The sequence below is a fragment of the Pavona decussata genome, unplaced genomic scaffold, assembly GCF_977016875.1.
Source record: "Pavona decussata unplaced genomic scaffold, jaPavDecu1.1 SCAFFOLD_78, whole genome shotgun sequence".
In the NCBI taxonomy this organism is placed as follows: Eukaryota; Metazoa; Cnidaria; class Anthozoa; order Scleractinia; family Agariciidae; genus Pavona; species Pavona decussata.
In genome coordinates, this window is record NW_028145496.1 from 2,118,155 (window position 1) to 2,132,500 (window position 14,346).

Sequence of the window (14,346 nt, forward strand, 5' to 3'; positions counted from 1 at the left end):
GATTTGTTGCCAACTTGTTCTAATCGCCAATTTGATTGGTCAAAATGCAAAACCAATCCGCAAGGGTCTTATAACACAACAAGTTCCCGTATCGAGGTTCACGCGTTCAAATCCAACATGGCGGAACGTGAGATAATGATTGGAGGCAGGAGACTTTCTCAGCTCAAGGTCGATGAACTCAAAGTTGAGCTGGAAAGACGAGGTCTCAGGAAAAGTGGGAACAAAGGAGTACTTATAGAAAGGCTGCAAGAGGTAGTTTCAATTTTTCGCCGCTTTATTCGCGAGAAAACCATTGTTATCTCGGCTTTGTTTGCATTTTTATTGTGGCGCGTTTATTAGATTTGTCACTGATCTTCTGTTGTTACTCACCGACAGAAATCGAACAGATTTCTTTTTGATAAAGCTTTCAATTTTGCTTCAGTTTTGAATAGAGTGATGCAACAAAACGCTTTTTTTATTTAGCCTAATAAGAACGGTACATAAGTTCTTATACATGAAGATGTGATAGGCGTTTTTAATCATCTTCGTTTACCAATGAATATCTTTAATACCATTAACTGCTAAGCATGGATTATATACACTCTCCAGTTTTCATGAAGGGAATAAATTAAAGGTGTGACCTTCGTTGACCCTTATACACAAGTAATTAACAACTGTATGTAAGCTTAAAACATCTCTTTCGAACAGCAGCTATAGAAAAAATTCCTGGCGTTCGTTACTTTTTAAGGGACTCCTACTATATAGAGGAAACACTGTCTAAACATACGCGCAAAGTGAGGGTGGATATTTGTTTAATATGCGACATTGTTAATGACAAATTCATGTAAAACGCATGCGCAAAATTCAACTGAAATTCGACTAAAATCACAAATTTAAATATTGTAAAAGAATGCAATGTCTTTCAAAAGTGAATCAAAGACGCCAGGGTTAGGGTTAGGGAAAAAGAGATTCATATTTTCTGTCATGTAAAAATTTGTCATCTTGCGTGATTAATATCCATGCCATTTTGCACATGCATGATTTAGACAATGTTTCTGGCTCTATATGGCGCAAGTCCCTTAAAAGTACACTGTAACTAACGCCAAATTCCTGAAGCTATTGGAAGTACATGTAAGTTCTTTTTCCTAGTGTGGGGAATGGGGCAGGAAGAATTTAAATGACTGATAATTAAATGTTCTAACAACAATAGTTGACAATTTTTGTCTTCATTATCTCCAGGCCATTGATAAAGAGTTGGAACAAAAGGAAGGCTATGAGAGTTTTTCTGTTCCACAGCAACAGCAGACAGTGCCAAATACCTGGTCACATCCTATGATGCAACAACAACAACAGCAGCAACAGCACCCAGGTATATTCTGTTGTACAAAGCATCTGCAAGCAGTGAATTAAAAGATTTGCTTTTTAATTCAATTAAAAGCACTTAACAGAGCAGCTTTCAATGAAGTATATATAAATCTATTTTCTTATAGATTCCTAAATTGCTAGTAGGTAATAATAATCTAGCAATGACTTATTAACAGTTCGTTGTAATTTTGCTCAAAACAATGCATATAAATACCAACATAACATGTGTTGTTTACAAACCAAAAGACTGTTTAGCAGGGTTTTCCAGTCATTGGTCATTAAATTTATGTATTCGCTCTGGTTGCAGTTGCATTCGCGTACAGATTTTATTGTTTAGCTACATGTACAATAGTAAATTTAATGGCACACAAATTTTGAATTATGCTATTTACTTTTTTAACATTTATTGCAGCATAAAGTGTACACAACAGAATTTACTTTGATCAAAATCTTCTCGTTGTTGTCGTTTGAAAATTGAAAAAAATTCCTTATCAATTTTTTCTTCCCCGCGTTTGATGTATATAAAAGTGTCAAATTTAACTTCCGGTTGGATACAATACCATGCAAGATGGGAGACTGAGGAAAGACTGGGGATGGTAGGGCTGTGATGTCAATATATACAGGAATGCTAATCTCGTGATTTCTCTATTCCTCAGTTTGTTTTTATGTGTAGAGGAAGAAAAATGTTTGGACAAAAATATGTTGAATACTCAGAATGAAACAACTGAGGAATAGAGAAACCGCAAGACTAAGTGTTCGGGTAGTGACATCATCAGAAAATTGTAACAAAATGTGTCATATTTTTCAAAGAGGGCTTTGTCCTTTTATAAGAATGGTTTATATTAATCATGAATGGTTTGTACTATTAGGTGGTTTCCCTGTACAGCCAGGAATGATGCGGCAACAGCAGGGAATGCTAAATCAGCCCCATGTCATGATGAAACAACAGCCAATGATGATTAATCAGCAACAGGTATGGTGCTGTTACGCTTTGCCATGTGGCAGTGAAACTGCACTTAATTTGTTTTAGAGCAAGGAACTACATGTGATGATGCAAGTCAAACCTATAACCTCTCATCCGGTCAGATGTGTTTTGTTACCACTAATCCGCTAAAAGCTTCCATACACACTAGGTCATTTAGTGCTATTGAATTCCACCAAAAGTAACTCCCCTCCCCTATCCCCTTCAAGATATTACCCCCCCCCCCCCTGCAAAAAAATGTAATGGTCCCTTCCAACATGTTACCACTCAAAAGCAGTCGCACCTTGTCCAAGTACAGCTTGTGCCAACATCACTTTCCAGTTGGAAAAGAGGGCTTTCTCTATTCCTCTGTGTTTGGTAACTAGCTTATACTGCAATGAAAAGACCTACAAATTGTGTGTCAATGAGCACAGCTGAATAAATCCGGCCAGGGAAACATGAAAAAGTAACCCTCAAAATTTTGCTTACAAAATACGGGAAAATGTGTCCTTCCCAAGCACTGACAGATTGCTTTGGAAATCCTCACCTTCTCCAACATCAGTGGAAAGTTTTTTTTTCAGCATAACAAAATGCAAGTGAAGGGCCAACAGAACCGCAAAAGAAAGTACATGTACATAGTGACAAAAGAAGAGAAGATGGCAGAAAAAAAAAAATGGGGAAAAAACCCTTTCAAAATCCTGCTTTGTTCACATACATGTACCCCATAGGAACTAAATATCAAAACAATTGCTTACCTTTTGAAGAAAATTTCATTTTTGATGCAGAAAATGAGGTTTTTTTGACAATTTGGTTTCCATTTACTGAAAGGACGACCAGAAGAAAGCGTCTGTGGCTGTTAATAAAAACTCAAGGGTCAATGGGTTAATGGACATGTATTTCAGTGCACCACCATTGTTGTTAACATACCTCCCTTGACTATTGTTTTCTTTTTTTGTAGCACATTACTTCACCAGTACAAGTGAGTGAATTTAGGGACCAGTGGCCGCAAGCCCAGATGCCACGAGTACAAGTGCCGCAGTCTCAGATGCCGCAACCTCAGGTGCCGCAATCCCACATGCATCAAGCCCAAGTGTCACAGTCTCACATGTCACAACCTCAAGTGCCGCAAACTCAGTTGCTTTATCAACAACCACATGAAAATGACAGGCTTTTAAGTCAAAGATCACCTATACCTGATCCTGCACTTATGAGTTATCCATCTAATCACCAAGTTGTTCGACCATCAGTTGAACCGGAAGTTGAATCGTCAAGCTCCTCAGATAATGAGCAGGACTCTGCGCAACAGTCATCCAGTTCATCAAGTCCAGATACAGATGATCATAATCAGGAAAGGCCGACATCGTTATTGAACTATAATTATCCACCTGAACACAAGCCTGGACCAGCTGCCATTGTGGAAGCTGTTAAAGAAAATGAACATGGCACAGTTGAGGAGGAAGGCCAGGATACAGGAGTAGAGACAGGATCTCCAGTGGAGAGTAAGCCTGAGATGGCCACTCCACCAGAGAAAGAGCCTGAGATGGCCACTTCGCCAGAGAAACAGCCTGAGATGGCTACTTCGCCAGAGAAAGAGCATGAAATGGCCACTCCACCAGAGAAAGAGCCGGAGATGGCCACTTCGCCTGAGAAACAGCCTGAGATGGCCACTTCGCCAGAGAATGAGCCTGCAATAGCCACTCCACCAGAGAAAGAGCCTGAGATGGTCACTGCCGTGAAAAAAGAGGCTATAGAAGTTAAGCAAGAAGAAGAAGAAGGGGAAGATGAAGAAGAGGAGGAAGGAGACAGGGCCTTACCAGGAAAAAAGGAAAGGGAAGCTGAGAATGAGAAAGAGAATGAACCTCCTCCTGAGGAGAAGGCAAGCGTAACAGACTCCCAACAACAGCTGTCTCCAACAGAGGAAAATACATTTGAAGTTGAACCAAGTGAGGAGGACAAGGCAGTTGTGGAGGAACCAAAAGTCCCGTCCCCACCGGTGAGTTCATGCAAGACCAAATTCTTGGGATCTGGACACTGGCAATAGTAGCCTGCAGACATACTGCAGTAATGTTCAGGGGGGAGGGGGCCCACCCTGTAATCTGCAGATGTACTTCAGCAATGTTCAGGGGGGGGGATACTTGTTTGGCAAGTAGATTACAGTAATTCAGATCAATTGGGTAATCTATTACTAAAGCACACGTTGGAATTCAGTTTTGTGGCACTGTCAGTAGCACTGATACAGTGAAGGCAGGTGAAGCACTCTTATTCCAAGAGTATTATTGCAATACAGACATGTCCTGTGTTGTTTTCATTTTGATGTAGGCAGCACATAATCAACTTGAGCAACTTTAAATGCTGGTTCAGCATGAAGAAAAAATTACTACATCTTTGTCACTAGCTACAGGGCTGGCAAAAACAGTTATTATAATGAAAATGGGATTTGCAGGGATGTTATAATAATTTTCTAAGAATTTAACTTGTTTGTCAATAACCCATGCCATTGTTCTTTTTGTAGAAATCAGAATCTCCTATTGTTACCAAGAAAAGAAAAATATCAATACCAAGTAAGAACTTTAAACTATGCTAAATGTTGATATCAATAACCTTTATAGTGTACACCTTCTGCTTTGAGTGCATCCTTTACTCTCATACCTACAAGTATCACTCCAAGTGGCAACTTTCATGATAACAAAACCTGCAGATATAAAATTTTAGTCACCAATATTGAAGTAAAATTTGTTGACACATTGTGCAATATTACATAAAGGAAAGCCTCGTCCTGATTCACAGTTCTCAACCTTCCTTTATAATCAAGATGGCACCATTATGAATGTAGTCATTCAAATTCACTGTTTTTCAAGTCTACATACAACAGAAAGAAGTCTACTACAGGAATTATAAACTCAAGAAAACTGGTACTGAATATTTTTGTGTGTGGCAAATGTTTTGATGTTGTCTGGTTAAAAAATTAAAAGAGAAATTACAGAAATGGCTAATAGTGCTTCAGCACTTCACTGCTGGAACAGTTACCGAATTGGCAACCTCCTGATTGACCCGTGTGTGTATCATCATGATATGGCCATGGTTGTTCAAAGAACAGAGAACTCTATCCAGTGGATAGGTCCTTATCTACAGGAAAAAATGTGTTGGTTGGAGTACATTATATCCACTGAATAGTGGCTTATCAACTGGATAGAGTTATCCGCTCTTTGAACAACCATGACCTGGTCAGCACTGGTGGCATTCTACAGGTCACTTGCATGTACCTCAGTTATCTGTCTTGTGAATGATAAACAACAAAATGCAAGTGTATTCTTTGTTGTTCCTTTGAAGGAACGTCGTTATCAAGCACACCAACTTCTGAGGGACAACCTGCTTCACGGAAAAGGAGATGGGGTTCATCATCAGTAAGCAAGAAGAAAACTACTTTATCTATCAGTACCGATTCTTTGAAGGTAAGAATAATGTGCTACTGTCTCAATGTTATGTGTGTTTCGATCATCCACATGTAGCTACATGTATAATGGCTAAGTAGTGTGTCAATAAAGTATTCCAAATTACAGTCAACCTACGTCACGCGTGACCGGTATATTTGTAATTTGAACGGAGATTTCAGAGTTCCCGTAGAAATTTCCATAGTTTATTGACGGTATAAAGCTATGAATTTTTCTTTTGATTACAGCATTAAGCACAAATGTTTCCCAAATATTTTGAATTTTTTTTTCTGACGGTCAGTGCGTCTTTTTCAGAAAGATTTCCAAAGAAATGTTCAAGATTCCATTCAAATGCCAAGTTGAATTCAAATGTTCATTTCATTCTCAGAAATACTGGTCATGTGTGACATGCAGTGTAGGTTGACTGTAAGTTTAGCAGATCACACTTGGCAAGTTACAGGTTGACAGTGTTTAATGCTGTGCGTTTCTCAGGATCTCATTCCAGGGGTTCAAGTTCACAGTACACCAGCGTTGGAAGCAGTCATGGATCTAGGAGCTGATGACAATGACGAGGAAGTAGAAGAGGAAGAGAGGAAGCCAGAAACGAAAGTGGAGGAGGAGAAGGAGTCAATGGCTGTACAGACACCAGAAGCAATTAAGGAGCCCGAGGGTAAGAGAAGAAAGGATAGGATAGTGAAGGTGGAGGAGAAAAAAACAATCAAGCTTCAGAGGAAACCTGTTGTTATGCAAAAGGAACTTGAACCTGTTAAAATGGAGGTTGATGAAGGTACTGTTGCTGTTTAGAATTTCAGTTATCATTTAATCCTGTTTTTACCTCTCAAAGATGTCAAATTCTATTTGTTTATTTTAATATAATTTCTTATTAATTGCAACTTTCAAATGACCTTTAGCATTGGACACATCCATGCATGTATAACCATGAAAGAAAATTAATGTTGTTAAAACTAAATGCTTGGTTATAATTTTTTTTATTTTTCAAGATCTCATCTATTAGTGGTTTTTTTCAATTGGAAATGTATTGAGATTCTGAAATATGATTGTATTGATTACAGCTTTGTTCACATCTGACACAAGATGCAGTACACATGCACGTATTAAATATACTGATAACTTTGTCGTCATTTGCTGCATTAATCAATATCATATCATTAAACAATGGGTACTTCTATCAAGATGTTTAATACACATGTTGATTTTTGACTCGATTATTTTTCATTTTTTTCCTTGTGCACTGTTTACTGCATTTTGCCATTGATGCAAGGTCATTTGATAGTTACTTTAGTACTTGTTTCTCTGAGCTACATTGTTTGTCTAACCTTCTGCACACAGCAGCGGTTACCAGCATAAAGTGCAGTAAAACAGCCTTGTGTTCTCCCCCCTTGAACATGATGATCCCTTTTGTGCAGCATGCGGTGCGGTGGGTTTTCTTTGGGGTCCACCCAGCTGGGTGACAGAATTGATCTGAGTTGAAAAATGGAAAGACATGGACAATCCAATAAGTCTAATGTGGCAAATCGTTCTGCATATCTTTGAGCAGCTGTCAGTGTATGCTGCTTAACTGAACTTTACCTGTGATAGTTCATACACATCAAGAAAATTCAAAGCAGAGATTTTTCAAACTATGCACATTGGTTTTGCACTTAATTGACTCTTGTTTCTGGAAAGTTTGACAAGAGATGAAGAGAAAAATACTGTAAAGCAGAAAACTATGCCACATCAATGAACTAATAAAGTTCACAAATGCAGCTACAACAAGAGGAAAAATGGACATGGCAATGATAAGGGTATTACTCAGGCCAAAGTTGTGAGACCTCCATGTACACAACTCTGAGGATCAATGATTCTGGAAGTAAAGTACTGCAGCTGAAAAGTATGCCATTGTGACCACTTGCTGTCAGAGAAATAATATTACCAGCCGGAGAAAGTACAGTTTAACTTGTCAAAAAGAGTTGCAATCAACTGGTGACATTCTTGAAGTGGAAATAAGCAGAACTGAACTATTTGTTAAAGCAGAAAGTGAAAGGTTGAGATTGAATAATGTGAGTCAGTAGAGGTGGAGGAGAATTCCTTGATTCAGAAATTACTTTGTACATGGATCACTCATGACTGGAAAGTACATGTGTTCAACAAGAGTTGGGATAAACAACATTGCTTTTCATTTGCTGGTTGTAGAAACTACAATGTTGAAACAAAGTACCTTCCCAACAGATGAAAACAAGAAAGATGGCATGCCACTTGGATAGGCGCATCAAGCTGTGAGAGTCCAAAAATGGAAATGGAAAAATGGATGCAGTGGTTAGTGTCAATTACCCTGCATCAACAAGCTTGGCTGTGAGTGAAGCGCTGCCCCAACATGTACACAAAGTAACTGGATCTGTTAAGAAAGGACCAACTTGAGGAAATTAATGCTTCAAAGATGTTGTACTTTGCTAGTGAACAAATCTGCTGGAAAGTTAGTTTATTTTGCTGAATTTACTGCCACCTTGTTGCCGAGACTGCCACAAAGCAACAGTTACTGTAAATTCACTGTCAGCTTCTAAAGAACAACATGTTTCTTCCCATAAAAATACAAAATCAGTAAAGCAAGGAACTGAGGCTACACGTTTAACCTCCATGCAGGCACCATAATTTACAGCCAATCAGTGATTACACAGAATGGAAGAAACATGACATGCACATTGTGTCGTGTAAATAATGCCACGGCAACATGCTACAGTATCTCAGTTGATTATTCTTCAAAAACAGTAGTCCCTAGAAATGGCCGAGCAAGAGTAGTGCGTTCATTTCAGCCAGTCGCTGAAGGTTTATACTGGGATTTGCTGTTGGTGATGATGTTGAAATATGCTTGATGATGTTCCCAAGTGTCAGCTGTGGCTGTGCGTACTGCATCCATTCCTGTTTTTCGTCCGCAAACCATTCTGCAGTTGTTGTAGCTACTGTAGGGCTGTATGCAGAGGAGTATTTTTACATCCAGTGATATATTTTTAGATATACATTTCAGGAGAGGTTCCTTGTTGATGACTGAAATGTTACCAGTTTTTCTTGCAAGCCTTTGTAAAGAAAGGCATCTCAGAAAGTGTAACTCAAGTTAATAATTTTAAGTTTCATTCCATTAGCTGAATTTTTAAAGCAGCGATCAACAAGGGAAACTTGAATGAAAATGTTGTTTTCTTCCCTCTTGTTACCAGTGTACAGGGTTGTTCTACTAAATGTTATCCTGTTCATAAAAATTTTTGAAAATTCAAGATTCCCATGCTGTAATAATTGCAGCAAGTTCAAAAAGCAAAGTTGCAACATTATCAACCAGAAAAGAGTTTAAGTTTTTACTGAACTGTAGTAACCATGGTTCTTAGAAGAAAAAGAATGTGCTAATTCTACGAATTGATCTACCATGTCTCTTTCATGATGTCTATAAGTCTGCATGTCAAAACACAACTGATTTGAGGCAATTTATATTTCAAAGCCTATTAAAATATTGTGCATGCATCTTTTTTACCAAGCCCTTCAATTATCACGAATACCTTCGTAACATGTAGCTGTCAGTTTTTCTACGGTCCTCAAACCTTCCATTTTACTGCATGGCAAATGCATGTTTTTGGTTTCAAGTTTAATCTTTCATTCTAAGCCAACCTTGGGATGTTGAGAGGAAACAACTTCCATTGTTTTTTAAACTACTCTAACTTCAGTTCTCTAGACAAACTTACTACAATTTGTATGAATGAAAATTTAGATTCTCTCTGTTTTGGAACAATAGTACGTACTAAATCCAACATTGACTCAGCATTTTAGTAGAACAACCATGGGGAATAATATTTTACCCTCACCTAAGTAACTTGTAAACATGTAGTATTATTATTTTTGTTATAAAAGCATTTCATAAACTAATAAAATAATTTTAATAGAGTAAACTGTTTATTTAAGGTACATGTACTTTGAAGAATCTTGATGTAGTTTATGCCTTGCTGTCAAGATTGTTAACTATTCTCTCCACTTCATGTGTTTAGAGCCTATAGAACAGAACTCAGATAATCCTCATCCAAGGCGCACATCTGCTACTGTCCAAGAAGCCTCATCTCCCACACCAGCAGAGCGCTCGCCGTCACCTGCAAGATATCCAGAGAGTGAATTCCTCCACGTAAAGAACCTTGTACGGCCGTTCACTTTAAACCAGCTTAAAGATCTTCTGAGCAAACATGGAACCCTGACTGAAGATGGATTTTGGATTGACAAGATAAAATCCCATTGCTATGTTGTGGTAAGACTGCTGTAATAAACAAATAACTTATTTGCGGAGATTGCTTATGTTGTTCTCATTTTTTATCCTCACATTGACTGTTACGTGGTACATGGTACGGTGTGCAACTGTACCTTGATTCTGATGATGATGATGATGATGATGATGATGGTGTTGATGATGGTGATGGCGATTGGGGTCCTGTAGCTAAAAGTCGCCCATTGTGGGCGTTATAGAAAGTGAAGAGCTGGCTGCATAACTGTCTTATGTCAACAATTTTTCGTTTTGCTAAAAAAAAGTGCCTTAATTTTGGTTTGTGGCCTTCAATTTAGTCAGAGAGCATTGCTCTTCCCCCCCCCCCCCCCCCAAAAAAAAAAAAAATGGATTGCACTTAGTTTTGAAAAAAAAAAAGGCCAATCTGTTGAAACGTCAAAAAAAAAGTAAAGGAAAAAGTGGGAAAAAAACACAACTGAATGTTCTTTGCTAATTTAATTGGCTCCTCAGTTGACCTAAATTTCTACATAAGATGGTTATGCACTTAGCCCCTGGATTGGAAAAAATTACGGTCGGTTACTAAAAGACAGTTTAGACGGTGTTTAATAAAACCACATTCTAAGCCATTTTCAATTTTGCCTACAGTCATATCTAAACAATGTCTGCTGTTTACAGTAACAAGAATTCTTGCATCCTAGACTCGAAAACTATTTATCTCCCTAAAATAAACCACTTATCGGCAGATTTGGAGGCCCACTGATTGTCTTAAGCCGCGGCCTAAGTTAGACTTTGTTTAAATAACTGGCCCTTAATGTTTAACGCCTATGTCGCAAATGGAGGTTGGGTGCCCAGGAGCCAGGGGCTGGTACCGCCAACCCAAACCCAGGTAGGTAGAACACCCCATAAGCCTGCCCTACCCACAACCCAGCCACGAGCCCCGCCCGCAACCCAGCCCCAACCCTAGCACCCGTCACACTGAGACAAAAAGCTCAGTGGAAAAATAATAAGTACATAAGACAACAAACTAACCCTAACCCTAACCAACCCCCAACACCAATCCCCAACAATAACAAGGTAACACTACTGGGAGGGAAGGGAGGGAAAGAAAAGCCCAACAAAACGCGATAAACTAGCCACGCCACGAAAAACGCTGAGTAGAGTAAATTTCCGAGCACGTGCAAAGGAGCACGCCTAAACTGCAAGAGAATACCGCTGGCCACGCAACTGCCTGCAGACCTGAACCAGGCCCCAAACAATAATGTAACAACAAATGCCCAAACGCTAATGTGCTACCCGTGCTCAAACTATACGCCAATAAACGCTAACGCCTTGCTACGCCACGCCACCACGGAGCAAACTTGCTCCAAGTCGTTAACTAAGTTAAATTACATTTAACCCTATTTAACGCCTATGTCGCAAATGGAGGTTGGGTGCCCAGGAGCCAGGGGCTGGTACCGCCAACCCAAACCCAGGTAGGTAGAACACCCCATAAGCCTGCCCTACCCACAACCCAGCCACGAGCCCCGCCCGCCATGCCGAAGGACCTCCGGGTTGGGACAGCCCGGAGCAATTGGGGGCTCATGGCCAAGGAGACACAGCCCCCCAAGGGACCAGACCTGAGGCACCCAACCCCAAGTGAAGAGACGCACAAGCCCCACCTGCTATGCCAACTCACTGGAGACCTGGGTAAGAGAGCCAACTGGTGTGCGGATATAGAGTTGATAGGCATCACTAGACCATCGGCCTAAAGTCTTAATAAGGTGATCAGGGATTCCCCGTGCAGCAGCTGTGGTAGCTGCACCAATCCGGAAGCTGTGGCCTGAGTAAGAGCCTGAATAACCAGCAGAGTGTAAAATAGCCTGCACCGTGGATGATAGCTGCTGCCGAGTTAACGGACGGCCATCCGCATAGCAGAACAGGGGCCCTGGAGATGGGCCACGCAGAGCCAAAAAATTACCAAGGGCCAGCACTGGGCAGACAAGGCTGTTGCCCCGACCCACATAAATGTCACAGCCTACGCGAAAGGGGTCTGTCTTCGAGCACTTGATATGAACTTTAAAACATGTTGGGTCCACCAAGGAATCCGCTTGCACATCGCCAACTGTCAAATGGATACTAGGGTCAAATGAAGAATTTGTGGTAAACTCACCAGCTCGTAGGAAACCGAAAAAACCGAGGCAACACGCCGCCCAGAGCATGACATGGTCCCGGGAATTCAGGTCCAAGGATCGCTGGATGACCTTTAAGAGGTCAATAGTGATGGGAAGGCGCTTAGTGGTAGATGAACCTTGCACACGCTTAATGCCCCTTAACAGCCGCTGTAGCTGCAGACAGTTAATCAGGGGATCAGGTAAGCCATTGTCAATGTGAAGGGACCGCACTGCACTGAGGTACACTTTAATGGACGAGTGGTGTAGGCTGTCAGCCAAAAAAGAAGCAAAACGCATGAGCGATTGTTCATCAGCTGGCAAAAGAGCACCATGTGGACTCAGCTGGCCATCCTGACGGCAGAAATCGAAGTAGCGACGCTGGGCGGACAAGTATACCCGACGTGTAGACGGGGCTAGACCCTGGTAAAGGAAAAATTGGCATCTCTCCGTCACATGACGTGCAACGCCTCCAGTAGAGCAGGGGGGACTGTCATCGGAGACTGCTCGGCTTGTGGGGCCAGGTGCCTGAATCGCTGAAACTGGAAACGGGAAAGAGCATCCGCAACTGGGTTAGATTTACCACGAATTGAAGATGCAGTAAAGGAAAATGAATGGCGCACTGCCAACAATGCTAAGTAACGCAACAAAACCATTAAGTCAGGGTCTCTGGAGGTACCAGAAGACAAAACAGCCACCACAGACTCGTTGTCGCATAAAAACTCGACCCGCCGTGACGCCCACCCAGGTCCCCACAAGTACGCCGCCACAACAATGGGGAACAGTTCCTTGTATGCAATTGAGAGGGGCTGCTGTGAAGCTGACCACGCACCAAAGAACCACTGGTTGTTAAAGATAGCTCCATATCCCAGAGAGCCTGCAGCATCTGATGACACTTGAAAATCTGGAAGGGGGGCCCACGAAGGCATAAGGAAGAAACTGAGACCCTCCCAGCTTTGGAACAGTTCCTGCCACCATGTCAAGTCCCGATGAAACTCCTGGTTCAGTCTAATGGGATGGTCATCGCGCCTGAAAGTACACAGTAAGTTAATCATGCGTCGGAGAAATGTCCTTCCCTGAGGAGCTATCTTACATGCATGGTGGAGGTGGCCAATAAGGGACTCCAGCTCCCGCCGCTTACAGAACCGCTTACCCGACCAAGTACCCAGCAGGGCAATGATCCTCTCTCTTTTCTCCGCTGGGAGACGGGCCTGCATTGTGGTGGAGTCGAGCTCAATACCAAGGATGGAGAGGCAAGTAGAGGGACCCTCCAGCTTCTCAGGGTGAAGGGGGAGGCCTAACTTAGAGCACAACTGGATACACGCCTGTAAGTTGTTGTAACAGACTGGGGAAGCCGGAGGACCTAAGGTCAAAAAATCATCCAAGTAATGGCGAAGGAAGTCAACTCCATAGTTTTGAGTCAGCATCCACTGAACCAGGTCTGCAATAGCAGTGAAGATGTAGGGTGCTGAACGCAGACCAAATGGGAGAGCCATGTCAACGTAGTATTTGCCACGCCAAACCATTCCTAAGAGCGGACGATCCTGGGGATGAATAGCCACATTGCGATAGGCGCTCGCCACATCGAACTTAGCCATAAGAGTTCCTCGGCCCCTAGCCATAATGCCTTCTATAAAGGAGTCAACCGTGACATACTGAACTGAAAAGGGGGGTTTTGGAATGCCGTCATTAACGCTATGGCCCTCTGGTGAAGAGAGATCCAAGATGAGACGCCATTTACCCGGCTGGTTGCTTTTCGGGATGACTCCAAAACGACTGATGTGCAAGTCAGGAAAAGGAGGCGATGTAAATGGGCCTGCAACTCTTCCATGTGAAACCTCTGTCTCAAGGTAAGCATCTATGACGGATGGGTGGACAAGGGCAGATCGCATGTTAAAAGAGGCTGACCGCAGGGTGACTGATGAGGTCTCACAGCCAATGTGGAAGCCCTCACGGAGACCGGTAAGAACATAGTCTGCTGCCGTCTGATCTGGATAGTCACACAACTCTGCCTGAAACTGGGATAACTGCAACGGGGACACCAAATGTACTGGAACTAATGGAGAAAACGAATGAACAGGAACCAAACTTCCGGATAAACCAGTTGAATCCGACGAAGGCACAGCCACTGAGCCACAAAAGCCACGGTGCTGGTCTGGAGCAACAGGAACAAGATTATTTACACTATGTACACCAGAAGCAGGGGGACTTGTA

At 41.7% G+C, this 14,346-nt stretch overlaps 1 protein-coding gene across 2 annotated transcripts in view; it reads left to right on the forward strand.

The window, feature by feature from the left end:
* Positions 1-91: 91 nt before the first annotated feature.
* LOC146476307 (uncharacterized) overlaps positions 92-14,346 on the forward strand; it is a 20,888-nt gene continuing 6,633 nt past the window's right edge. The window contains exons 1-8 of one of the 2 annotated variants that reach the window (XM_085114880.1): positions 92-252; positions 1,219-1,357; positions 2,214-2,317; positions 3,264-4,298; positions 4,818-4,866; positions 5,636-5,757; positions 6,229-6,523; positions 9,762-10,012. In XM_085114880.1, the coding sequence (XP_084971006.1) occupies positions 118-252; positions 1,219-1,357; positions 2,214-2,317; positions 3,264-4,298; positions 4,818-4,866; positions 5,636-5,757; positions 6,229-6,523; positions 9,762-10,012 (2,130 nt within the window). In that variant the 5' untranslated portion in view covers positions 92-117. The remainder of the gene's footprint in view (positions 253-1,218; positions 1,358-2,213; positions 2,318-3,263; positions 4,299-4,817; positions 4,867-5,635; positions 5,758-6,228; positions 6,524-9,761; positions 10,013-14,346) is intronic. The other variant, XM_085114881.1, reaches the window with a different exon arrangement.